Here is a 25,866-nt window from a genome sequence, read left to right on the forward strand (position 1 = left end):
TTCTGTTTGTCTTTCAGTGTGTTTTTTTTTTTTTTTTTTCTGTGGTTGTCTTCTACTTTTAAGAACACATTTTAAGATTTGTTACTTCCCTGGAGGAATACAGAAAACCTTGAGAACAAGAGGAGGATCTGACCATTCAGGGCACATTTGGATGCTCCAATTTTCATCCCTGAGCAGAGACTTAGTCTGAGGGAGAGACTGAAAAGTACAACTGGGTGCAATATAATTTTGAGCCTTTTTTTAACCTGGAGAACTGAGTTTGTGTTTTGAGAGAGAGTCTAAATACTTAAAGGCATGGGTAGCCATTTTTAAAAGTTTATCCAAAATAATCTGTAGGCATTGCCGTTTGTACAGGGCTTTCACAAAATAAAACGTGCATCTTCACCCTCTCTGTCCCCGAAAGAAAGTAACAGACTAACACAAGTCGATTCTGCTGGACTGGCCTGAGAGCCAATTAAATATAGAAGTGAAATTCATTTTATATATTGTCCGTAGCTACAGGATTGAGCTTGGCTCACGTTGAAGTGTTTTGCCAATGCCACACGCAGGCGGTTCTGCATTATGCTGAACTCCTGTAGCAGCCCAGGGTGCTGTGTCATCGTGTGAGGGATCCCGACGCTTCAGCTCGCTCTTCTCAGCGTTTCAGCCTTTGCAGGTTGCGGCAGCCCCCACATCTATATGCATTTTTTTTTTTTTACGTACTCGGCGGGCTGAGTCACTGCCTTTACCCTTCTGCTGTTGCCCTGCACGCCTTCCAAAGCCTTGTTCCCGAATTCTGCGCCCGCCCTGCTGCTCGTGCCCCGGCCTGGGTGGCGGAACCAACCCTCCCCGCCTCCGGGGGAGCCCCAACGGCCCCAACGGCACCCGGGGGCCGCGACTTAGCCCCCCGCGCCCCGACCCGAGAGCCGGGGCCGCTCCCGGGGCCTTTCCCTTATCCCTTCCCCGGCCCCGGCCCCGGCGGGGGCGGCGCGGCCCGGCCCCGGCGAGGGGCGGTACCGGGGGCCGGGCGGGCTCTAGGCCGCAGGAAGCGGGCCCGCGGCCCGCAGGGGGGCTCCGCGATGCCGCTGCTGTTCCTGGAGCGCTTCCCCTGGCCCAGCCTCCGCACCTACACCGCGCTCAGCGCCCTGGCGCTGCTGGCCGCCGCCTTCAGCGCCTACCGCGCCCTCGGACGGGCCCCCGAAGCCGACGGCGCCGAGCTGCAGCCGCGGGGCGGGCCGCGGGCCCTGGACGTCGCCTCCTTCCTGCTCTCCGACAGCCTCTGCGTCTGGGTGAGGCCCGGGACGGCCGCTGGGGGCTCGGCCCTCAGCGCCCCGCCGCCCCCGAGCCGCCCCGGGGCCTGCGGCGGGGCCGGGCCGGGCCCTGCGCGGCGGCGGTGGGCGGGAGGGCCGGGGGCGGCGGGCTCGGCGTGAGCCCTCTTTGGGCACGGACTGCCCCGGGCCGAGCCTCCGGGGTGAGGCTGAGGGGCCCGGGGGGAGCCGGGCGGCGGGGCCCGAGCCGCCCTCGGTGGGAGGTTTGGGGGAAATTGGGGGAAATCGGCCCTGCGGGGGGGGTGCTGCGGGGCACCTGCAGCCCTGGAACCGCTCAGGGGGCTGGTGGCTCAGCTAGGAATCTTTGGGAGGCAGCATCAGCTATTTGAGCCCACGCTTCCTTTATTTTTTTCAAGAATTAACACTTAAAGTTATGTAGATAAGAGAAAGCATCCGCACCATCTTAACAAAAATATTTATGTACCTCTTGAAGCCCAAATGAGTTTCAGTGGCGGTAGCATAAGAGTAAACGAGTGGTTCTTGCTTTGCTGATTTCTCTGTGGTCTAGCTGAAGTTAAGGCTCGACAAGGGGATGTCAAAAATGCCCGGCTGAACTCTTGCTGCGTAACTTTCTGATGTTCGTCAGTGAAAGGTGGTATTTGCTGTAATGCAGGTGTCCACCTTACTTGCTTGGCCGAGGCTTTGATTTTGAGAACGCTGAGCACATTCAGCCTGCTGAGGCTGTTTGGAAACTTGGTGTTAGGACCTTATATTAAGAGCCCTGGAAAAGTTGATTGTGTGTCTTAGAAATGACAGGGCGATGCTGCATCATTACCTCCCCCCGCCCTGTAGTGTTTTGTGTAGGTCAACAGTTAATTGCAAATTTCTTCGTCAGATATGACAAACAGTTTTCCAGGCCCGTGTGTTCGGCTCCTTACTGCTTTGCTTTAAAGCAGTCTCCCAGGAAGCACGTGAGCAGGGTTGTTACAGAAAGCTTGCATGCTATTGTGTTTCAAGACTGCGTCTGAATCTTCCTCCTGTAACAACAAATTCAAGCTGGAGTTGTTTAAGATATACGCTTCAAATGCGTCTCCTGTACATTAAGCAAAATAAGCGTCTTGGCGATCTGTAGGTTTTGACCCTGTGCTCCTTAGTGCTAAAGTTTGCTAATCTGCATAAAACAGTTTATCACAAAGCGTTAGGTTTGTTTGTTGGATTTACTGGTATATCAAATGTTAGTATTTCTAGAAAAAAGTTTTGACTTAAGAGCTACTGTCCTATCTTAGAAGAGGCCAGGCTTAAATTTCACCAAAAAAAAAAAAGGCAGCCAAAACTATTTAATAAACAATGGAAGGCTCTGTTAGACTCGTTCTTTTCCCTTCTCTCCCTCCCTTTTTGAGTAGGGCAAAAGTATTTGTTACTGACTGCTTTATTTCCTTGCAGGTACTAGTGAACACTGCTTGCTGTTTTCTGATGTTGGTTGCTAAACTAATCCAGTATGTGGTGTTTGGTCCTCTTCGTGTCAGCGAGAGGCAGGTAAGAGAGCAATGCATTGCCCTGGTGTCTCTGGTGTTGGATAATTTCGTGGTGTGGTTTTCTATATGGAACTGCTTAAGTTACACAATAAATTTTAAAACAAATTTAATTTCTACTACTTGGAGTTCTCACTTCTGAAAATGCTATCCAATAACACCGTACAGAAAACAATCTACCCAGGAAACCCCTCGTAGTTAGCCAGTATGTCTGCAGTTACAAACTTCCAGTTTACGTCTGGAGTGAACCTTTCTTTTTCATTGTCCTAATCGTATTTTATAAGCCCACGGTCAGCTTGAAAATCCTGCTTCCTTAATAAACTTTGTCAGATTTCTTACAAGTCCACCTCGTTTCAGAGTATTTATGACATCCGTATATTCTTCCCTAGTCTGATTGCATTTGGCAGCATTTCTCCATTGCATTTCATACTTAGTTATCAGCACTGGCAGCTGGAGTTCCCTCTCATACCTTGTTTTGTGCCTTGACTGCTCGAGAAGTGCACGTGCTGTCCAGCCTCAGGCACTGAGCGGGTGGTTGATCCGCCCCAGGTGTAAGAGGCAGTAGGTAGGCATATGCCCGCAGAAAGGAGGTGATCAGGTCAGAAGGCTCATGCTGCTTGTCCTGCTCTGAGGCTAGGCGAGAATGTTTTTAAAAATTCAGCAAGAGGACCATTAAAGCCACGTTTTATTTTTATATCAGGATCCTGCAAAAGATAAAAGCGGCAGCAGTGGTTGGAATAGTATATATTTTAAAAATAATCATGTAATTGCAGTGCTCTAGGAAAAATCAAGCTATGATTGTTTTTGACACGCAGAGCCGAGGCACCTAAATCTTCATGAATAGCCATGGATCCCTCACAGCCTATTGTGCTTGCGATTCCCTCCCCTTACAGCCTCCAAGTGAAGTGTTTCACAAACAGGGCACTCTGAAATTGCACTGGGCCAGACTTTTTTTCATCTATGTTGACTGTGAGGATGTGGAATTGTAACCAGTGATAATTTCCAAGACGTTCTCCGCCCTCTTAAAATGAGAAGTAGCAGGCAATAACTGTGGATCCATTTGCTTTTGGACAGTGGGATAAGCTTCAGTCCTCATTTAGAGGTTATTAATATTGGTGAGCCAAAACTGGCAGCATTGGGAAGGAATTCTGGGCCTGCCTTAACTCTTGTCCTGGTGATTTCATCATGTTCCTTAACCAAACGTTCTATTCCATAACATTTTTCTCTCCTCAACAAACTGGCTTTCTGTCTGCTGCTTGAGAAGATCATACTTTTTCTTTCATGCTGCATGTGCGTGGGAATACATTTTTTTTTTTAATCGCTCATCCATTTCATTCTCCACTGTAGGCACAGTGCTTTTTAAGAGCTGACTTTCTTATCTTTTCCTTTATCTCTACTTTTGACGGGTACTTTTGGGAGCGTGGTGCTAGGTTATTTGGACATCGTGTCTAACTTAATGTGGCTGTTCTTCTGGTCAACACAGCAGGGAGAACTTTGTATTTGAGGCTCAGTAGCTGTGTTGCTTGGGTGTGGAAAATCAAATATTAGGGACTTCTAATGTTTTTAGTATTTTTTTTAAATTCCGTAATGGTAACAAATACTATTATAGATGTGTATGCATCTGGCTTTTGCTAACACATTGTCATGTTCCTGTTTCCATCTTCTTCCTCTCTTCCCCTCCATCACTCCCCTACGTATTATTTACTTTGGGCAGGGAGTTTTATGCTTGTGGGTTGTCAGTGCTTTCACGGCAGTAACCAAACGTCTTCCTTTTCAGCATCTCAAGGATAAGTTCTGGAATTTCATCTTCTACAAGTTCATCTTTATTTTTGGCGTGCTGAATGTTCAGACAGTGGAAGAAGTGGTCATGTGGTGCCTCTGGTTCTCTGGGCTCGTGTTTCTTCATCTCATGGTTCAGCTCTGCAAGGATCGCTTTGAATATGTAAGTTTTGATCAAGGGCTATCTTTTGGGTTATGCACATTCCATTTCTGGTTTAGGCACTGGCTCATTATAGGTTGAAGACAGATCATTGAGACCTTTTCCCCACCTGAGGTGCTGAACATGTGCACTTCCATTAGCTTCAAATAGTTGCTTCGGAATGCCATGTCAGTTTTACTCCTTCGCTTTTCCCAGCAGATAAATAGAGCCAAAGAGGTTTATTTTCTTTAATAAATTGTTCCTTACATGTGCCCTATAATTACTGTTACATAATGCTGTGAGATGATTTCATAGCTCTTCTCAGTGAAGAAATCTTGACAGCAGAACATCCCTTAGAACAGTGCCCTTCGGGACTGGTCCATAAAACCTCCTTCTGTGAATTCTGTGCTCGTGTTTCAAGCTCATTTACATCTACCCAATGTTGACTGCCAATACACAGCACAACATTCTTCATAAGCTATATCCAGTTTCTGTTAATACCAGGAATAATTTTGGTTGAGAGACACAGGAAAGCTAGGCAAGGAAGAGGGAACAGGAATTTGAACAATAAATCTTGCTCTTTAAACATTTATAATGCACATACGTTTTCCTTCGCTCCTCTGTCCTGGCTAAAAGTTCTAACTAAATTGAATCCATGAATTTCCTTTTGGTAGCTTTGCAATTTATTATGATTTTTATTAATATCCAGTAAGGCCTGTTAATTCACAAGTAGCTAAGCACCAAGCTTGAAACTAGTTTGGTTGGGGTTAGGAAAATTAAGCCAGAAATGAATGAGGCAGACGTATGGTAGTCTTGGTGTAGTTCAGAAAGCTGTAAAAGAACAAAGCTCATGTGGGAAAGAATCCTTATTATACCCTTCTGCCTTCAAAGCATGTATATAAAACAAGGAAGAAAGAACCAATTTAAAAACAAAGCATGGGAGTCAACTTCAGTCAGACCAGAGTGAAGCTTTGGGCAACTCCTTTCGTTGTCCCGTTCTTCCCCTTCCTGCCCTGAAAATAAGGGGATGGAACGCTAAAATCCATTGCCTCTTGGGTCATTTTTGATTTAGACAGTCCAGATGTAGCCTACTGTTAAAGGAGTTCAGGTAATTAATATGTTATATATACTATTGAATGAGACACAGAACTATTTTCAGTAGGCTCTGTCCAGCAGTCTCTAGCTGCAAGTGGGTTTTTGGGGGGAGATGTCTACTTTCATCAATGTTGTTAAGTTCTGGAAGATAAAGCTGGACAAATTCAGGTTAGCTGTGAGGTAAAAAAAAACAAAACATGCAGAGTAATTATTCTCGTTGCTCAAAGCCTTTAAATCAAGGTTAGGTGTCTTTCTAAAACACGTGTTCATCTGAAGCAGATGCTGTGGGTTTGATACAGAAACTACTGGGTGAGAAAGTGCCTGTGTTTTTCTCACGCAGGTGACCTGAACATTATATCAGATAATCATAATGATCCCTTCTGGCTTGAAAAAAACACCCTGTGAATGTAAGTGACAGGGAGATGAGCAATGCTTTGGGATGGTGCATTGTCTTAGCTTTATTCCACATCGCTTACTGCTGTGCTGCATGGTTGAGGTCGCAAAACCTCATGGTTTTATTCTGGAAAGCAGAAGATTTTCCTGAACTAGGTCTTGTCTAGGGAGGCGAGTATGGAGGGCAGGGTGGATGGAGTGCTTCTTTAAACCTGTTGCTTACATTTTTGTGTTGCAGCTCTCCTTTTCTCCGACGACACCCATGAGCAGCCACATCAGAGTGCTGACCCTGCTCATCGCCATGCTCCTGTCCTGCTGCGGCCTGGCCGTCGTCTGTGCGGTTATTGGCTACACCCACGGCATGCACACCTTGGCTTTCATGGCAGCAGAGGTGAGGCTACCTTCGGGTGTCCTTGTTCCTGCTGTGCTTTTCATCCCTCCTTTTGGGGTGCGTGACACTCCTTGGTTTGTGGTGGGTTTTCTTTTAGCTTCCCACAAGGAAGAAACTCTGAAGATGCATAAAATCCCCTCCTCTTTGTTTTAGAATAGTTGCCAGATCTGCATGCTTTCCCTGCTTAGAGCTTAAGCCCACGAATACTCTTTGTCTGAAGAAAAGGATGAGAAGCTAAATCTGTAAGATGATGCTGAAATCAAATGGCAGCGTATGAAAAAATAATGGTTGTGCTTCATGAACATTGCAAGAAGGGTTAGTTGAAATAGCCATTAGAGAGAGAGAGAGTGTACATGAACATGTAATGTGCACTTCAGCCTGTTTCTCTGAGGTGGTATTTTCTATTTAATTTCTCCCAGAAAGCGAGTAACATCCTTTCCCTAAGGCGTGCTCATGGGATTTGCTTCTGTTTGTGTGAAAAGTTGCATCTTGGGTGAGCTGAGCAGCTCGTGTTTGTGCATTCCTCTAAACATCAATATGTTTGTGGGGCAAGCATCAATATGTTTGTGGGGCAAAGATCAGCGTGCTTGTGACATGATGGTTGTTGCACTCTGCCTGGGGAAGTGACAGTCTTACAGGGGTGGCAACCAGTAGAACTGCAATTAAGTCGCGCAGGCACATCCTTAGTTCAGATAGCAAGTGGCACGTGTGATTTATTTTTCTTCTCCGCTACCTTGAGTTCACACTCGGAGTTAGCGAGGAACAAAGAAAACAATCAGCTGGTACATCTTACAGTACTGTGCTGGTCACACCACAGCTCAGTTATTTAACACATCGGTTTACTGTCCTTTAAATATGAGAATATGCAGCGGGGCCAGGTTTGCAGTTACATGATGGAAGAATATTGAAGATTTCAGTCTGTTTCTAATAGCTGGGGTCTCATTAATGGTGCATCTCTTATCTTGGCTCGGCAGAAGGATGTATCTGCCTTGTACCCGCCTGGGGCAGGTTTATCAGGGAGGGTCACGGTTCTGAAGTGTTGCCTCCTTGGCTCTGAACAGTGTCGTGGTGGACGTGTTTTGGGCTGCAGGATAGGGGCCAGGTGTTTGTTCCAGTGGGGTCTGTTCTGTCTTCTTATTAATAAAGGAGAGCATAAGTGCGTGGTCCTCAACCAAGCTGTAGGTGTGCAGCAGAGGAGGTTTATGGAGAATGTGTAGGAAAAGGTCTCCTGGGGTTTGAGGCCATTTGGAGTTGAGGTTTGCTGCTGGGTTTGATAGCCACAGGTTGACTCTGGAAAGCTGCCTGATCGTTCACTGACCTCACTTATACTTTGGCCTCTGCAGTACCCAAAAGCAATGAGCTCCAGGTCTCGCTCTGCTTTGTGTACGCTAATGAGCCCTTCTAGTTGTTGTGACTCACCTCCCTGATAACGGCCCTGGCTGTTTTCTCGTAGTTCGTGATGAAATACGGCACAGAAGCATTCCCTCTTGACTCTTCGTCACGTTGTTTGCAATTTTATAGACCTTTCACCTGTTCCCCTTCTGATTCTCCTTCCAGCAGAAGAAATCTAGTCTGTTTAATCTTTCCTCGTATGAAATTGTCCAACCTTGTCCTTTCCTGCACCTTTTTAATATGGGTGACCACAAGGAGTTCCCTTGGTTTCAGTAGCCAGCACTCATGTAAACAGAGTAAAGCACCGAGGCTTCTTTCTGTACAGGTACTAGCAGTGACACCTCGTGGTCCTCGAGCTCTCAGCAAAAAGGCATCAAAGCCTGAAGGCTGAAATGTTTTCTTGGTGGTGGCTTGTGTGACGCTGTTCGAGAGGGACCCTGCCAAACGTGTTCCATTAGTGTGTGTTTAATTACATTAAGTTGCATTAAGCTATTCATCTCTCTCCGGACTCTGCAAGCATCGATTTTTAGCTTGATGCCTGAGGGTTTTCAGTAGAGCAATAAGGATGTTTTCCTTGGGTTTTAGCTAGGCATCCCCTTGTTTCGTAGTGTTTGTCAGCGTTTTCCTTCCTGCAAAGGGCGGATGTGAAATGTGGAAGTGCCCAGAGAAGGCTGAATAAGGACAGTCTGGTTGTTTCTTCTTTTTCTGTGTGTGAACACTGAGGATTGTTTTGCTTTAATGTAGTATGCTACTGGAGAATTACAGTTTAGTAATGACCATCCTGTCCCTCTTTGCACCTTTTTTATTTCAAGAAACGATTTCTCCATTCCTGCAGCAAATGTACTCTGATCCAGTTCTGTATGTCTCAGTTAAGCCCATATAATTAATAATAGTGATGTTCAGATCTCGGCATCATACCTTCCAGATAACAGTGTATTTTTCTGCCTAACTTCTCGTCCCACACCCATCATCTTCTGCCTCCCAGCTGCATGTTCTCGTACAGGACCAGTACCTGCCAGCTGCCTCCTCCGGTGCAGCGTCCCCAGGGGACAGGAGTGTGAGCAGCGAAGCAGTTTCATCAGAGCAGAGCGAGAGCTGTGTGTGTCGTCACTGACGGCGTCCTGCCATGCGCTTAGACCTCAGGCCGCCCGGTTGTGTAACTGGTGATGCAACGTTACGCGCTCTGCGAAGTATCTCAGCGTGCTGAAAGGCGTTTCTAGAAACAGCGGAGGAACTGCAGACCATCGCCGTGACCCAGTCCTTGTTGTTCTGGTGCTGATGCTCTCGCTGCCTCGGCACTAACCGGTATAAATCATGTCTTGGCAACAAAACAGTGAACTAAAGGGGAGTATTGAAATTCCATGCATTCCAAATCCTGGCTTACATTTTAACCTCTCTGAAAAGTTTCAGAGTTGGAGTCTTCAGCTTTCTACCTGACAGATGTCTTCCTTATTGGAGACGATGCCACGTAGGCTGGTTTGTGCTCAATGCCATATCCATCCAGCACTCGGGTTCTGTTTTACCGCTTGCATGGTTAGAATTTGGACGTATTTACTTTTTTCCGTGGTCTGCTCAAAGCTTCTCTGTAGCCAGAAACCTCCTGAGAACAAAGCGCAGCCTCTTTCTGTTACCCACAGACGGGGTAACGGAGACAGGAGGGGGTCTCAGGACGTTCCCCACAGGAGCAGCTGGTGTGTTGATTGAGATTTTAATGAAAGATGTTTGTCGTGAGAACAGAACAGGGTGCTAGGTGACTTGCTGTTACATTCTTGGTTGTTTCTGTTATTTGAATGATTTGTGTGTCTCATCCTGAAGCCCTTATTAGGACAAAAGATTACTGGTGTGATAGGCACAGAAAAAAAATATTTTAAAGCCACCTAGTAAATAGTTGGCAGATATGCCGGACGTTACTGAGGGTTAAATATGCTTAGAGAAGCATTTTAGAAACGCTTTTTACATATGGAAAAAGTATTCGGAACAACTGTTTTGGTGCTGTACCAGGAAGATAGCGTTTCTGACTGTTTTTCTGTGACTGTTTAATGCTTACGCTGAAGGTATGCCATCAGGCAGCTTTAGAGAAGTGGTTTGCAGTTGCTCCTTACAAATCCTTTGCATCTTGGTGTCCCTTGGCAGTTGCTAGCCACGGGGTGGCATGGGCAGTCTGCAGGGGGCCTGTCCTGCCTGATCTCTCACTGGGATGGTACAGCAAAGGGAGGGGACGCTGGGGGCCAGACAGGTAGGACAGAGAGAGAGGTGATCTAGAAACCCCTACAGAGGTCTAGAAACACACCTTTGTGGTGACTTGTCTTCAGACTTCTGGTCTGCTTACGCTTTCTGATGCGCTCAGGTTTTTTCTCTGTGCTCAGCCTAGAGAAGTAAGTATCGCTGGAGAGAGAAGTTATTTACCCGCTGTTCACATCTTAGCAAAAGGGGGGAAATGACTTGAAAGTGCTTCTCTGGTTCTTCCTCCAATTGCTGCTGCTGTCTGGTTCAGCATTTTCTTTAGTGGTGGGACGAGGAGGGGCCTGCTGCCCTCACCAGGAGGTAATTGGTGGGATTGTGGTATCGACGCCGAGTGATGAGAATTGGAAATGATAATGTCACATAAATGGGGGGAAAAAGAGAGGCTTAGAGGCTGTGATGCTCGTGGCTGCTCTGTGAGCACTGTGTGTTTGAGCTCTGCAAGGATCAATTTCTTCTCTTGGTGGAAGAAATTTAAATTTATGTATAATCTTCATGTTTGGTGCAGGTATATTGCGCACATGCAGTCATCTGTAACGACCGTTGTTTCACAGGAATTTGTTCAGCCGCACTAAATGCGTTGTGTTTGAGCCCTCAGCCCCTGCCTCAGTACCACTGCCCCTGCCAGGATGTTGTTAACGTGTCATTTTTTTCCTCTTTTGCAGTCTCTGCTTGTGACAGTCAGAACTGCTCACGTGATTTTACGGTGAGTAGCCCGTGTTTTCCGTGATGGTTGTTCAAGAAGGTGTACACGGCGTGTGCATTTAAGAGCTGTGTGTAGTTAACTTGCTGAATTGCAAATGTATATTTGGAGATGGGCAAAGGCAGTTAACTTCTGCCCCTACTGCTTTTTAAATACAATTTCTGCAATGGATGGATAGCTTTAGTGGGTGCTCATAGTACTGTGCTAAGGTATGGATTAAAATGGGCTGGCGCTGCTGTTTGGGGATTGATTTATGCTATTTCATGTCATCTTACTGGTTTTCTTTTAAGATCCTGATCTCTGTAACTTTTGCTTTAAGGAAGTAGCATGCATGTGTTATCTGTAAGGCACATGTAGGACATGATGAGGGCAGAACCTCTTTGTTCTGGTCACCATTGGCCTTCTAGGTCTGTCATGAAGCTCCAAAATCTTGCCTGAGAAGCACTTCAGAAGCTGAAAAATGTGGGTCTTCAATTAATGAAAAACATAAAATAATGTTACTGTCTCTGCTCTTGCAGATACGTAATTCATCTCTGGGATCTCAACCATGAAGGAACATGGGAAGGCAAAGGCACTTATGTGTACTACACGGATTTTGTCATGGAGCTGACCCTGCTTTCGCTAGACTTGATGCATCACATTCATATGCTGGTATGAAATATTGGAGATAGTGTTGAGCAAATAGACTTGCCTTAAAATAAAGAGTGTTGGGTATATGCATTTTAAATATATATAATTACTGTTTTGCTTATTTTATGAACCAACCATAGAAAAGTCTTTAAATTAAGAGGAAAATGTAGTGCAGGGGGTTCTGTCATTATTTCCTCCTGTTCAGTTTGAAGTCCTCACAAATAACTTTGTTATGGAGTATTAACTACTGCATAATTACCTATTTAATAGGTGTTTAATTAGCTCTGTTATTGAGTAATCAGACAATTATTTTCACTGGTAGCAGTGGATGTTAAAATGAATGACACCTGAATACAGTTTATCCTCGTTACAAATGGTGTACTGCTCATGTTTGAGGATGTAAAGAGCAGCAGCTCCTGTGAACAAGTGTGGTTAGTTTGGACTCAAGTACTGGTTTCTTGAAATCTTTTTCACTTAAGAGCTGATGCAGTTTCTTGTGGCTGTCTCCTGGTTCCCACAGTGTTTGTTTCTAATCACTTTTCTCTCTTTTCTCCTTTCTTTCCCAAAGCTGTTTGGCAACATCTGGCTGTCAATGGCAAGCCTGGTGATTTTTATGCAGCTGCGCTACCTGTTTCACGAGGTTCAACGAAGAATTCGGAGGCACAAGAACTACCTGCGTGTGGTCGGAAACATGGAGGCTAGGTGAGCTTCTTACTTGCTCTGGGGTACTGATTTTTATCTTGGATAGAGAATCCCCATCAATAAGTTGGGGTTCCCTTGTGTTGCTTTGAAACACGATGACGTGTTGTGATCTGGAGAGATACGGTCTTCCAAATCCAACTCTTATATCTTCACAGTCTTGGGATACGTAGGAGTGACTTTTATAAAAGCAGTATGTCAGGTAACAAGTATTATTGGTCACAAGTGAACTCCCCTGTCCAGTATTTCTTCTCTTCTCCCTTGTCTACTGCCCTAAGCGGTAGGGGTGGCGCAAGCTCTGCAGAGCTCTGCCTGGTTCAGTTGTCACATATTGACTTTGGCTGGGATAGAAATAAATGCTTTTAATTTCCTTAGGCCATGCCATTCAGTTACTGCCTGAAATTTAATCAAAATATTAATTAAAAAAAATCTGTTCAGCTCTAAGTATGAGTTTATTAAACCTGAAAACAACTCCAAACTAGTTCTGTACATGGAGTGGAGCTGAGAACCCCTCAAGATTACTTTAGGCTATCCCTCTGTACTCTGGCAGTGTAGAGAAATGGAGAGGCCTGCTAAAACCTCGGGTTGTGCCAGGTGCTTCTGCATCTCCGATACAGTGTTTTCATAGCTCAACTGCGTCCTTAGTATTAATGGGAGCAGCAGGGAGTTTTTCTCTATGTTGCTGTGCTGTTTTCATTGTAGACTTCAGTGGATTCGACCAGCTCTGGTGCCTGCTGCTGTACTTAGGTGGAGAAGACTGACTTCTCAGGAGATTCCCAAGGTTTTCTTTGTGAAAGGTCATTTAGTGGCTGTAATAGCAGGCACAGAGCTGCAGAACAAAGTTCATCCCCAGTGCATTTTTTCTTTGCAGTAAGATGCAATTGCTAAACTCCTCGAAGTTTCTCACAAAGATGTTTGAATTGCAAGTGTCTTATCTGAGACATCTTATCTGAGTGATTTAACACGGTTTTGTCATCCTGATTGTCCTGGAAGAACCACAGTCTAGCTTCTTGCTGAAGCTGTCAGTGGAAGCTGGCTTCATGCATTTGTGTAGTTGGTTTTCACATATTCCACATTAGCAGTACTGTGAAATATATATAATGTATAATATATATAATACTGTTATAACACGCACCTCTATACTGTCTGTTTTGGGGTATTACGTAGTACCTCCTTGCATGGCACTGTAGTTCAAAATATGTGATATTTTAGTTCAAAGACAAGTGGGGGTTGGTAAAATCTGAGGGCAAAATCAGTCAGACCATAAATACTTACGATCCTGAGAAGGCATCTTAATGGGTACAGCTATTAAAATTCACTTAGAAAAATGATGTAAGCCAAATCTATACAGGTTATAACTTGAGGTTTTCTACCTAATGATCGTACTCCTTGGAAGATAATAAGTCAAAGCTATTTGAACTTAGGACATACTCAGAGATGTGCCGAAAATGTCTGTAAGAAGGCATGGAAGGGACGTGTATGAGAAACTTCCTTTGCAGCATGAGTTCTGGTTATGGAAAAGATAGATATTCTGGCACACCTCATCCAAGGGAAAGTTAATGTGGAGATTAAGGTTTTCTCAGTGCAAGATTCTGTACACAGGAGGCTGTGCTGAGATGGGGTAATCATTATTTCTGTCTCTTCCTTGTTCTTTGCAGGTTTGCAGTTGCAACACCAGAGGAGCTTGCAGTCAATAATGACGACTGTGCCATTTGCTGGGACTCCATGCAGTCTGCACGTAAACTCCCTTGTGGCCATCTCTTCCACAAGTAGGTTGCTGGGGCTGGGGAGAGTGGAACTGACTGTGGAAAGGAAGGGTTATGTGGGCATGTCTGAAAGTTACAGCAGGTTGACAACCAACCAGTTGTTGGCAAAGCTGAGATTGCTTCCTGCATGGGCTCACTTGGTCTGCTTCTAATTACAAAGTGAAGGTCACGTTCACTTCTGTCATTTCCCTGTTCTAGTTGTTTCGCTTGGTCCATTCTGTTTCCCCTCAGACTAACAAGCATGTGTCTTCTCAGCTGATAGGCAGATAATGATAAAATACGTTATCTCAATTGCAAGTCTGTACCCTGCTTTGCTGTGTAAATGCTAGGTAAAACAGATTTTTTTCCACCTTTAGTTTATCCCAGGCTTCGCTTCTTCCATAAGGGTGTGTTGGTTTTCAGGTGATGAAGAAAAATAGTTAGACCCCTCTGTGCTTTTCAGATATCAGCTTTAAAGAGAAAACCAGGAAATATTTTTCTGTATAGCACATCCAGACATGGTGATGAATGCTCGAGGATGCTTGTGAAGGCCAGGTCTGATTATGTGGTTCTGTGGGGCAGTGAGTTCACAGGGCTGTGAAGGAGGTTAAACAGACTAGCTCAAGAGGTCCCCAGGTGACTGGAACTGGGAAGCTCTTGACCAGAGGAATGATCTGCATCCTGTTTCTTGCACTCACTCAGCAGTGAACCACAGTAGATGCTTGTGAAGGCAGGGTGCGCCTTAGATGCACCTTTTCTTAGATCTTTTGTAGCAGCACTTACATTTTTACATTTGTGCTTAGTGACAAAAGAAGATACGGGGCTCAAATCAGGAATTTCTGAAGTGCCTGGTGGTTAATGTGCACGGTCAGTTAAATTCTCCCTGTGGTGTCATGTGAGCAGATTCCTTTCCGCAAATAGCTTTTTACTTTTCTGGTAGCTGTCAGAGCAGAGGTTATAAGCTGTGTGCTAATTTGTTGTCATTTGTGACAAACCTTGCCATAAATATTTATCTGTGTTCCAAGAAGTCTCTAATGAGATAATTTGCCTCAGTAGCAGAGACTCCTCTTGCAGTGCTACTGAATCATATGAATATTTAATCACCTCCTGAGCACTTGAGAAGCCCAGGGTCTCCTCTTCAGAAAGTTGTTTTCTCGGTCTAAAATGACCCATCTGCCTCTCTTCTGAATAAGTTCCCTTACCTCCTTGGTGTATTTAGGGAGGGAACGTATTGAAGTGAATGACTTAGGCTTGCATATAAAATAGGTATAATTAATAACCCTGTATACAACCTAAAAAAGGCTTCTCTTCTCACAAAAGCCTGGTGATTTTGCCAACAGGCTAAACATGGAGCTTTTGTGTCCATTCTCAATGTCATGTGAATTCTGTCACAGCCATGTATTTGGAGTAGAAGATGGCAGGGATGATTCACATTGCTGAGATCATTAGTATGGAGATAAACAGCTGAAGTTTAATGGGAGTGGGTGTCTCAATCTTTTAGGCTTTGTAGAAACTCTCTCTTTCTTTGAGGAAGCACTCAGTTTCAAAACGGCTGTTGCCCTGAAACCTTGCCAGCCTGACCTGGTTTTAGCCATCCTGCTGGAGGTGATCAAGCCCTGCTGCAGCACAAGATGGGTACAGCACCTCCTGGCCGACAGCAAACCCTTTGGCTGGGTGCTGGTGCGGGCTGGAAGGGTCCCTGGGGCTTCCAGCACCTCGGTGGCTGGGTTTATTTGACTATTTTTTGATCATTTTTTGTGTCTCATTTCCAAAACGCTTTGAGATCTCCTGCTGGAAAAACAAAACAAAACCAACACACCCTCCAAGTGTGAAATATGTGTTGTAGTCCTGAAATGTGTTCAGTTCTGTGAAATTCAGTCTTCCATGCTGAAAATCTGGTTTTACGTGCAAAAACAATACCTCAGTTGGGTCATACCAGTCTGAATCAAAAAGTAGGCACAGCTCTGAGTGTTGAAACCTGCATTTCAAACGCTTCTCACTTTCTGCAAGACAGTGAATGCTCAGAATTAGGTGAGCATTGCCATGGCACAGCACTGGTTTATATTTATCTGTTGAGAAAGTGCCCCGAGTTGTACTCACTTTGGTGGGAGGTGCCCCTGCCTGTGGCAGGGGGTTGGAGTTGGATGAGTTTTAAGGTCCCTTCCGATCCAAACCATTTGAAGAAATATTTGTCCCGTTGCTTTATGTCCTTTTTCAGTTGGGGATTGTGAGACAAAAGACACACTTTGTTTTCCCTTCCAGGCAAAACTTACTTGCTCTGAGCTAGAGGGTCAGCAGGCTGGCAGAGCATTGAAGTGTGGGATAAATCTGCAAGCTTGTTTATTAAAAGTGAACACTAGAGTGTTTTCATCTGGAAGAAGTAAGAAGCCTGTGCCAGTTTCAGGAACTCATCAGGTGTATCTCACAAATCATCTCAAAGCAGTTCATGTGTACTTTTTTATGTTCTGCACAAAATACACTACAGCTACTCGATGTACTTCTGATACTGACGTCTTGGAACATTGCTGCAAACTCACTACAATATTACTGTTTTCCTCTCAGCTCATGCCTGCGGTCCTGGCTTGAACAAGATACATCTTGCCCAACCTGCAGAATGTCTCTTAATATCACTGACAGCCATCACGTGAGGGAGGATCACCAAAGGGAAAATCTGGATGAGAACCTGGGCCCTGTGGCAGTAGCAGAAGGCAGACCACGCTTGAACCAGCACAATCACTTCTTCCACTTCGATGGTGGGTTGAGCACATTTGACATCGTCTGCTGTTGCCCAAATAAACGGAGGGAACAGCCTTGCACAGGAGTGAATTCTGTTCATGTTTCTTACTGTTCTTTTGTCTCTGAAGTTGTCCAGAGCTATAGGGATTTCTTGAAAGATTTTGTGCTGATAAGTGCTTCCTTTTCCTTGTTTTGTTGCTGTTAACAGTTTCACTACTGGCATTTATCCGTTGCATGCCATGCTGACCAACAGAACGGGAAACTCCTGTGTCTTGTTTTGCCACCAGGTGGCTGGTTAATCACTGACAGCTGGAAAGGGAGTCTGTGTGGGAGAGTCTAGAAGTCAGCCTTTCCCCTATCCCTGGGTAATGTGAAGTTCTCACAAGTCCATTTGCCACTCAGTTTGCAGTAACCTTGTAGTGGCTGTCAGGTGCAGAAGCTGCTTCTTAGGAGTCCTGTAACTGGAACAGTTGTACATATTGGTTCCAGGGACTTCAGTAGCCTATTACAAGTACTCATAAAACCTGTGTGATTTCAGGCCATGATGAGCTCTGTGTGTGCATTCAAACTTTCTCTGCAAGAGACAATTTATAAGGAATATCTTCATTTTTTATTTTTTTAACAGTTTTGATATCAGCGTGTGCTTGTCTGCCACAGTTTCCTAGGGTTTTGCTGGCAGTCTTGTTGCTTCTCAGTAGGTTTCACTAGTGCAAATATTCATCTCTGGGCTCTGTCTTCGTGGACCTCCTGTTAGGTGTGTAGCTGAGATGCTGCAAGCTTGCACAGTGAGCTGTTCTTTGTTTTTGTAGCCTTTAGAAATTGTGGGGGAGCATAATGAGCAGAGAGGGGTCAGGTGTTTCTAAGTATTGAGACCTGCTGATAGCTTCTTGCATGGCTCCCACTTTTGGGGTGTTTTAGGTCTCCAAGAGACATTTATATTTAGAATACCATTCTGTGTTGTGATAGCTGTCCTCCCCAGTGCTCTCCAGTGGCTTGAAGACCCACAAAATTACTGTGAAGACAGGAGGAGAAATTGCATAGCTCAAACCACGCATTTATTTAAATGGAAACGGGGAAGGAGGAGGGAGTCGGCCACATGCCCTACTCTGAGCACATAACTACAGCAGTCACTTGAAGTTACTCTGTCCCCACATAGTGATATTTTCTCAGTGATGCCAGCCACTTGTTATCTGACCCATTTTGGAACCACTTTGAGCTTGTTTAGAAGCAGGCCTGTTTTTAGTAAAATTGCTGGAGTTATTCATGTGTTCCAGAACTGAATTTCGTTCTGGATTATTTTAATTTTCCCTCTAATGGGGACATTAAAGCAAGAAAATGAGGTGTTTTTGTTTTCTTGATCCTCTTCTAGCCTTGAGATCGTTAAGCCACTGTGACAGTGCATTTCAAGAGATTGTCCTGTCTGTTGGGAGGCCGGCAGGTACTCACTTACTCCAGCCATCTCCATCTTTGGGAAACCTTACGGATGGATTGCAGTGCAGACCTCCCCCTATGTACCTTGGGGAAATACGATGACTTGAGTTGAATACACGCAGAAGTACTTCACCCGCTTAGAACCTCTTATATTCCTGCTTGATTCCTTGGTGATTTCTTTCTTAGGTTCTCGAATTGCCAGCTGGCTGCCCAGTTTTTCAGTAGAAGTGATGCATACTACAAACATCCTTGGTATTGCACAAGCCAGCAACTCCCAGCTCAATGCTATGGTAAGACTACTTTATTGTTTTGGACCTCAGCCTTCCTATTTGTGCAAGGAGGGAAAGAGTTGCATATAGTTAGAGAACAGAAGGAGGAAGTAAGTCAAAACAGTATTTAGGAGTGGGAAAAGCTTTATTTCATTGAAGCTAGGGCTGTAGGTTGGTTCAGACATGCAAACGCAAAAGGACAGGGCTTGAGGTAAGTAAGTGATGGAGAAAAGTTGCATGTACTTTTGTGGGGTATAGGTATAGACCTTTTCTCAAATTGCTTGGTGTGACTTGAGTTTTTTTTTCAGTACTTGGCTTCACTAACAACTTCCAGTAGTGAAGGGTCAGAGTCTGTAACCAGAAAATGTAGTTGTTGGCCAAGTGGCAACTGGTCAACCCCTTTCTCTGTGTTTTTTTTTTTTTTGTATTTATTTTTAATAGCACTAAGCTCCAAGATAGCTGTATCTGTTGGAGAGTACTGTCAGTGTGGGATAGGGCTCTCTGTAGCACAGTTGACTTGCTGATTCATGATGATAACAGGAGTGTTGAGGATGAAGTCCCAGGTTTGATGACTTCATGTGTAAACGCTCCAGTGTAGAACAAAAAGAGAAGGATATGACATCACGCAATATAAATATATAAGTTCATTTTGTTTGAGAAGTGCCATTTCCTGTAAGTTCTTCAAGCTGTTGTGTGCCCTTAGTTAATATGTATTTAGTGAGGTGCCTCTTGAAGGCAATGAAGTTTTCTGAACATGAGATCTCTCCGTAGCCTTTGCGATTGTTTAAGCCTCAATAGGGTAAGGCCACAAGTTTTAGGGGGCTTGGGGTCGTCAGGGACTTGGAAGGTGTTGGGAGATGATTTAGTGTGTTAAATATGCAGGGACTCTCCATCGAAGGTCAGCTTAGTTTTCTTTTACAGGACAGAGTGACACAAATGGGCTTTTATTAAGGATGAGTAATGATTTCTTATCGCTGTGCGTTATTAAAAGTAGCAACAACTTATACTAAAATCCCTGCTTTAGTAGTTTGCTAACCTGGGCCTTTCTGTTAAAGTGTTACATGTTTTTAATAGAAGATAAGTGAAATTCTTGTGTTACTGAATAAAACCCTAGGGGGGTGTTTCAAGGGAAAGACCAGAAGCTGAAATGCTAGGTCAATTGTTTTGGTCACAGATAAGTACAATGGAGAGTTAAGTTTGCTGTAGTTGCGTGTGTTTAAACTCACTGTCAGCTAGTGCACAGTTTTTGCTTTGCTTTCCAAACACCTTCTACTCTGACTTGTGTTGTTCTCAATTTTTCCTTTCTAACTTTCAGCATTAGTTAAAACACAAATTTTAGTATTTAATAAAGCCCGTCTGTTGGACTCTAAAAGCATATTCTTTGTCTGCCCTCTTACTTTTATCTATTTCATTCAGATACCATTTAAGTAACTTGAAATCCAATAACAACAGTGCCCTGACAACTCAGGTTTAATTTGCTTGAGCTTTCAGACTGTATTAAAGCTGGTTTGTAGGCAGGATGGCTGGAGGGAATAGGCGATTAAAGCTTATTCCGCTTGTCCTTGCCATTTTGGGAACCTGTCTGGGACAGAACAGAATGATATTTATATTTTTTAATATTGAGCTAACTTTCGGTCACACCTGAATTTTGTACAGATCTGTATTAAAAGGGCTGTCATAAAATGAGGGTTGGGAAGCTTGTGAAGCTTTTGTGCATCTACAAGCACAAAGGAACAGGAACCTAAATTTTCAGGTCCATGTGATGTCTCCATAGGAGTTGCAGTTTTGCTGCTGGCTTTAATGGAGTCAAAATGCTGCCCTGTAAGTCACTGCCAGCATGGGTTTTCCTTCTTTTATGTTTTTTAATTCATATGTGGGTTATGATACCCTAAATAGCATCTTTGAACTGCTCCTTTTTTTTTTCTTGATAAGATACTTAACCAGCGAACTTCTAATTATCCCTGATACTAACTGTATAAACCTTGCTTTTTCCAGGCTCATCAGATTCAGGAGATGTTCCCTCAGGTTCCTTATCACTTAGTTCTACAGGATCTACAGTTAACCCGCTCCGTAGAGATAACCACCGACAACATCCTAGAAGGGCGCATCCAGGTACCTTTCCCCACACAGGTAAGTCGCCAGACCATGTACCCGAAATGTCTGTCTGTCTTATCACAGAACTGAGCTTTCAGGGGTATGGGATAAGTCAAAGCACTGAATCCAGCTTAGTTTAACGCAATATTATTCTTCACATTTTACCTGTATGAAGGTGTTGCAGTCGGAAGAGCCAAACCAGTTTTGGCTGTCTAGTATATGATGTATTTTCACATTGCCATGTCTGACTTAATCAGAATTCCTCACTGTTGTGTCTGATTGAAGTATACACATCCATTCCTTGCCATAGCACTTAGAAGGCCTTTTGATATGTTAGGATAATAGCTGTTGTCTCAGTTAGTTGTGCTTTAGCATTATCCACGTGCAATACAGGATGCTTTCTTTATGTAGGAAAGCTGGAAACCTGTCACCCATGCGTGCAGGTTGCCCCGATTGATACAATTGGACTGCAGGGTGCATCCAGTGCTTGCCTGTGCAGTCTCAAATGTGCTACAGAGTGCCAAATTCTAGTTAAAAAAAAAACAAGCAACAAAAACTTGGGATTTGTTTTTCCTTTGTTTGAAGCTCTGTAAATGCAGTATATTCAGTCGTGTACCAAAAATATATTGAAGATGTCCTAGCTAGACTAGAGACAAATATTTGTTCAGTTACAGCAGCTCTTCCCCGTTGCTCGTTTGCAGAGCCTTTAGAACATTTCCAGTTGATTTCTCTGCTGACACATAATTGAATTGTACTATTTAGGAAGGTTTTCTGCAAAGAAAGTATACGGCAAAATGATGCCTTGTTCTTAATTAGCGATAGCAGATTTCAGTAAAGCAGTCTGGGGACAAAATTTCTGCTAATAAGAATATTGAATTCTGGTTGTGTGCACATCAGATAGCACTGTTATCTGGAGTGCAGTTCCAGTCTGTGTGTGGGGAAGCAGAGAGAATTCTCTTTCAACACAGTGCATTCTGTTTATTGCTAACTTATCTGTTTCTAAATTGAACACAACACATGATGTGGCAGAAGGCAGAGTTTGAATGTGTTCAAAGGGCTTGTTTTTGTTTTGTCATTTCACACGCTGTATTAAACCCATGATGTTTGCATTTCAGCGTGCAGAGAACGTTAGACCTGCATTGAACAACCCTGTGGAACGGCACAGTACGGATCAGGAGGATACCGAAACTGTCACGCAGGTAACTTGGCATAAAAATGGCCAAAAAGCACAATTAGAAATTGTATGGACAGAGAAGTGCATTCGGTTCAGTATCAGATCAGGTTGGTGGCCGCCCTCCTTTGCATTTCACAGTCAGGCAACTGAAGTGATGTAATCTTGGATAAGACTTCAGCACGGTGGTCTTGTTTGTAAAGAATTCTTATTTTTCCGTCTGAATGTGGGAAAACACATCTTTACCATGAGGGTGACAGAGCACTGCACCAGATTGCCCAGAGAGGCTCTGGCGTCTCCTTCTCTGGAGATGTTCAAAACCCTCCTGGATGCCATCCTGTGCAACGTGCACTAGGGGACCCTGCCTGGCAGGGGGGTTGGACCAGATGATCTCCAGAGATCCCTTCTAACCTCAGCCATGCTTTGATTCTGTGTACGTTTCTTTTTGCTAAGCTTCTCTTTGTTTCTTCAATGAAAGTGCTCTCAAGTGATGCAAAGAACAGATGATCACGTCTTTGTGTCTGTCAGGCCCACCCCATCTATGGAATGGGGAGAGCAAGACAGCAGACGCTTTGCTCTTCATGTTCCTCTTCCCATTCCCATCCTGTAGGTCTCCAGGGACTTCCCTGAAAATGAGTAGTGTTTCTCTTCTGGGTATAAGAATTGTTCTGTGATCTGGAGGAAGCACTGCAGACCTGGCTAGCTTTGCTGTGAGTGGAGCAGGATGCAAACAGGGCCAAGAGACAGTAGCCCTTTTACATGCAAAGCACAGGAATGACTTTTTGCTTTTCCTCTTGAAGGACTTAAAGCAGCATGGCCTAGCTAAAATGAGACAGGAGGAAGAAAAAAAGCTTGCTAGTAGAGTAAGGTCACACTGTACTTTTGTTTTCCCTGACTGGAGTAACAAAATCATGAAGTTTTCTGTTCTATGAACCTTTCTTTCAGCTGGTTTAGAAAGAGAGTGGATTTGTAAGGTGGGCTACTTTCTGACCCCTGCACCCTTTAAATAGCCAACCTGCCTCTCGCTTGGCGTTGAAGAGCAGCATTTCCCTCATGAGCAGGGAGTGAGATGGAGGAAGCTGGGCTTTGGTTCTGCAGCTGAGGCTGAAGAAGAGGTGGTGAGGGGTGGGTACAGGTGGTTGATAAAAGCCTGGGGTAGGGGATGCAGAACTGTAGGAATGCAAATCTTGACCTGGATCTAAAATCTCGAGTAACTTCTTGGGTTAACTCGAATGTTTTGGTGGCGTTTTCACTGTTCCTCATCAGTAAAATCTGTTTCTATAGTGTTGAACTAGTTTGTGTTAGCTGGGAACTGGCTTCAGATCCTGCTTGTATGTTTGTGTTGCTGTCCCTTCCTTTCTTCCTGCCCGGCTCTGCCTGTCTCTCTGTCCTGCTACTGAACTTTAAAAACCTGGTAGGAGACTTCAAGCGTGGTGTCCTTGAAGGTGTGCTCTCGAACAGTGACGTGTGCTTGGTGTGAGTTACAGCGAAGACCTTTGTTCAAATGAAGTGTAGTTGGAGCAAACTAAACTTGCTAACTTCAGTGAGCTTTACTGGATGGTTCTTACTGCCCCGAATGGGACTCGCAGGCGAAGGCTGAAGAGGGGGCCTGAGATGGCCATGCGCTGAGGAACTTGCTGCTGGGTGGCGTAGGGGATGTGCCCGTTGCTGCTCTCCCTCTCCTGCCTCCTGCGTGCACGAGGGTCACAGGCCAGTGTCTGAACCGGGCAGCTCAGCCAGTCCCTCTGCTCCGGTTGTTTGTATTTAAGTTGGGGATGTGCAATTAAAGCAAGTAGGCCTGCTGCTAAAGGCTTTGACTTCTTTGTTTTAGGCCTGGCTTGCTGCCTGCCCGTTTTGGTCCATGTTTCTCCTTCCTGTTGTATCCATACCATCCTCTGACTGTACTGCGGATGCACTTGGTACAGAAATACCCCTCTGCGGACCTTGCCGCAGGAGAGTTGAGCTGGGAGGCCTTTGTGTTTGAACATATTCCCTGGCAGGACAGGAGACGAATGCTTTTCCAAGGATGTGAGGCCAAACTGATTGATCTGTGCCTTTAGCGTTCATTTAGGCTGGCTCAGAAAGCTGACCACCCTTGTTACGTAGCCACAGGGGTCTGCCTGGGAGACAAGCTGGCTCAGCTCCTTTCTGCTGATACTTTTTCTGTTGCTGAGGGGAGACTTGGGAGCTCAGGGCCATCCCCTAGGAAACTCCAGTCTGTTTTTCTCTCTCTTCAGTTTTGATTTCAGTTTTTAACCAAGTACTTGGCGTATTACAGACTTTCTTTTTGCCAGGAGAATATTTTGCTATAGTCAGTCAAGCTCTTGTCTGTGTGGAAAGATCTAGCAGCAAACAAGCTACTTCAGCAGATTGCACTTGATTTTTAAGAAGCTTTTTGAATGCAAGAGGGGAGGGACATTAGGAGCCCTCATCATCGCACGTGAGCGAGACTTGCATTTCCAAATAGTGGAGAAATGTAACTTCACACCTTATGACACAGCCTCCAAGAGAGAACCTGGCAGCTCTAGTTCCTTTGTGTTGCAGCTTTACAGTAGATTTTACAAGCTTTCAATCTTGTCTTTTTTTTTTTTTTTAAATGAATATGCCCACTGATAGTCTTTGTACATCTTCCAACATCATGGCAAACCTGTTAGGGGAGCTCACGTGCTCAAATAAAAGCACCCTTCTTCATGGCTAAGGTAGGTTTTCCTCTGTTACGTGTTACAACGTAATTCAATCTAGAATTCTAAGATCTTAAGATAGAGATAATGACATCCCCCTCCCTCCCCCTAACATAACTTGTGGTTTTGGGGTGTCAGTGCTGCCATAAGGATAGCTCGGAGACATTTCTGAGCATCAGCACAATACAAATTGTTAAAGGTTTGTAGATAATGCTCTGAACATTGGCTGCTTCTACCAGTGTTGGCCTGTACACTTAATAAGATGCTGTGCACATATTTTTCTCCCGTTGTATATTGAAATGTTAATGCTTCCAGCAGCATGCATAATGCTCGATGTGCTCCCTCTCTATCCCTGTTGTACTTGCCCTCCCTTTTTTCTGACTCTGCTGTTAACTCCTTGTAAGAACGGGTCTGTGAGCAGCTATAGCTACTTCTCGCAAGCTTGTATTTTCATGTGCTGAAATGTATTTGAAGATTATCCTTTAAATTTGTGTGTGTGTGTGTGTGTTTATCTGTTAATCCTGAGTGGAGTTTGGGTAGGGCTGTTCAGACCTACCAAGTAAGCTGTCATTATAGGCCTGAAGCTTTCCTGGTGCAGCTGATGCCCCTCCTTGAGAATCCTGCTTATTGTCATTGCTTAAATACTTGGTGGCTCTATGTAGAAACACTTCCAAGGCATCCCATGGTTTTCATGAACTTACTGATTTTATCTTGGAGGAGTAGGTTCTGTAGCATGAGGGTTTCTGCATCTGACACCTGCTCTGATACTGAGGCTTGTCATAACTCCTCCTGCAATTAGTTTTGATCCTTTTCTCTTCAAAACTCCTCAGGGCTCTCTCGTGTTCTTACAGAACAATGCTCAGGGGATCGATTTTGCATCTTTGTAACTTTACAAGAAAGAAGTGTAGTTCCATCTTCTAATGGGGGAAAAATGTGAGCTTGTCTGGGCTTTGGCCATAACGAGTACCCTCCTTACTGCCTTACCTGGCCGAGCTCCCCTTTTCCTTGTTGTTGATGGATGTGGTGATGAGAAGCAGCAGTTGGGGTGATCTGTGCCTGCTCTTCTGGAACTGCTGAGGTTGTCCTGGCCCTGGATAAACAGGATCAGATCCTTCAGGGGAGCTTTCCCGTCCTCCCCTCGGTCGAGGCATTGCTTTGAGGCAGGCCAGCAGTATCCCCACCTCATTACCCCAGCATTAATGTGTGCGCTACAGGGAGCCCTCCCCTAAGTTCTGTCTTGGTGGGTGCCCTCTGAAGGCGTTGTGTCAGCGAGCTGGCACTTTGGGGACATCTCTAAGGTTTTGGGGGTGACTCAGCTTGCCGTGCACATCATCTCTTAAAATCCGTGCAGTGTACGCCGTGCCCATGCTGCTGGGACTTGAGCAGTGGTCCCCCCTGTGCCCACCTGCCCCGCTGTCGTGGCTCCTGCAGTGGTTGAGAGACCCAAAGCTAGGAGCTGGCTGGGCTAATAGCTCTCTGCTGCATCCTGCTTGTTTCA

General features: G+C 44.8%; 1 protein-coding gene across 1 annotated transcript in view; it reads left to right on the forward strand.

Moving 5' to 3' along the window:
* The first annotated feature begins 986 nt into the window (after window positions 1-986).
* AMFR (autocrine motility factor receptor) overlaps window positions 987-25,866 on the forward strand; it is a 28,926-nt gene continuing 4,046 nt past the window's right edge. Inside the window, exons 1-12 of the mRNA XM_048078599.2 lie at window positions 987-1,268; window positions 2,691-2,783; window positions 4,557-4,721; window positions 6,424-6,576; window positions 10,875-10,915; window positions 11,431-11,563; window positions 12,111-12,244; window positions 13,900-14,010; window positions 16,549-16,739; window positions 18,340-18,443; window positions 20,418-20,552; window positions 21,632-21,715. Of these exons, the coding sequence (XP_047934556.2) occupies window positions 1,059-1,268; window positions 2,691-2,783; window positions 4,557-4,721; window positions 6,424-6,576; window positions 10,875-10,915; window positions 11,431-11,563; window positions 12,111-12,244; window positions 13,900-14,010; window positions 16,549-16,739; window positions 18,340-18,443; window positions 20,418-20,552; window positions 21,632-21,715 (1,554 nt within the window). The 5' untranslated portion in view covers window positions 987-1,058. The remainder of the gene's footprint in view (window positions 1,269-2,690; window positions 2,784-4,556; window positions 4,722-6,423; window positions 6,577-10,874; window positions 10,916-11,430; window positions 11,564-12,110; window positions 12,245-13,899; window positions 14,011-16,548; window positions 16,740-18,339; window positions 18,444-20,417; window positions 20,553-21,631; window positions 21,716-25,866) is intronic.

Source organism: Anser cygnoides, chromosome 12 (assembly GCF_040182565.1).
Source record: "Anser cygnoides isolate HZ-2024a breed goose chromosome 12, Taihu_goose_T2T_genome, whole genome shotgun sequence".
NCBI lineage: Eukaryota > Metazoa > Chordata > Aves > Anseriformes > Anatidae > Anser > Anser cygnoides.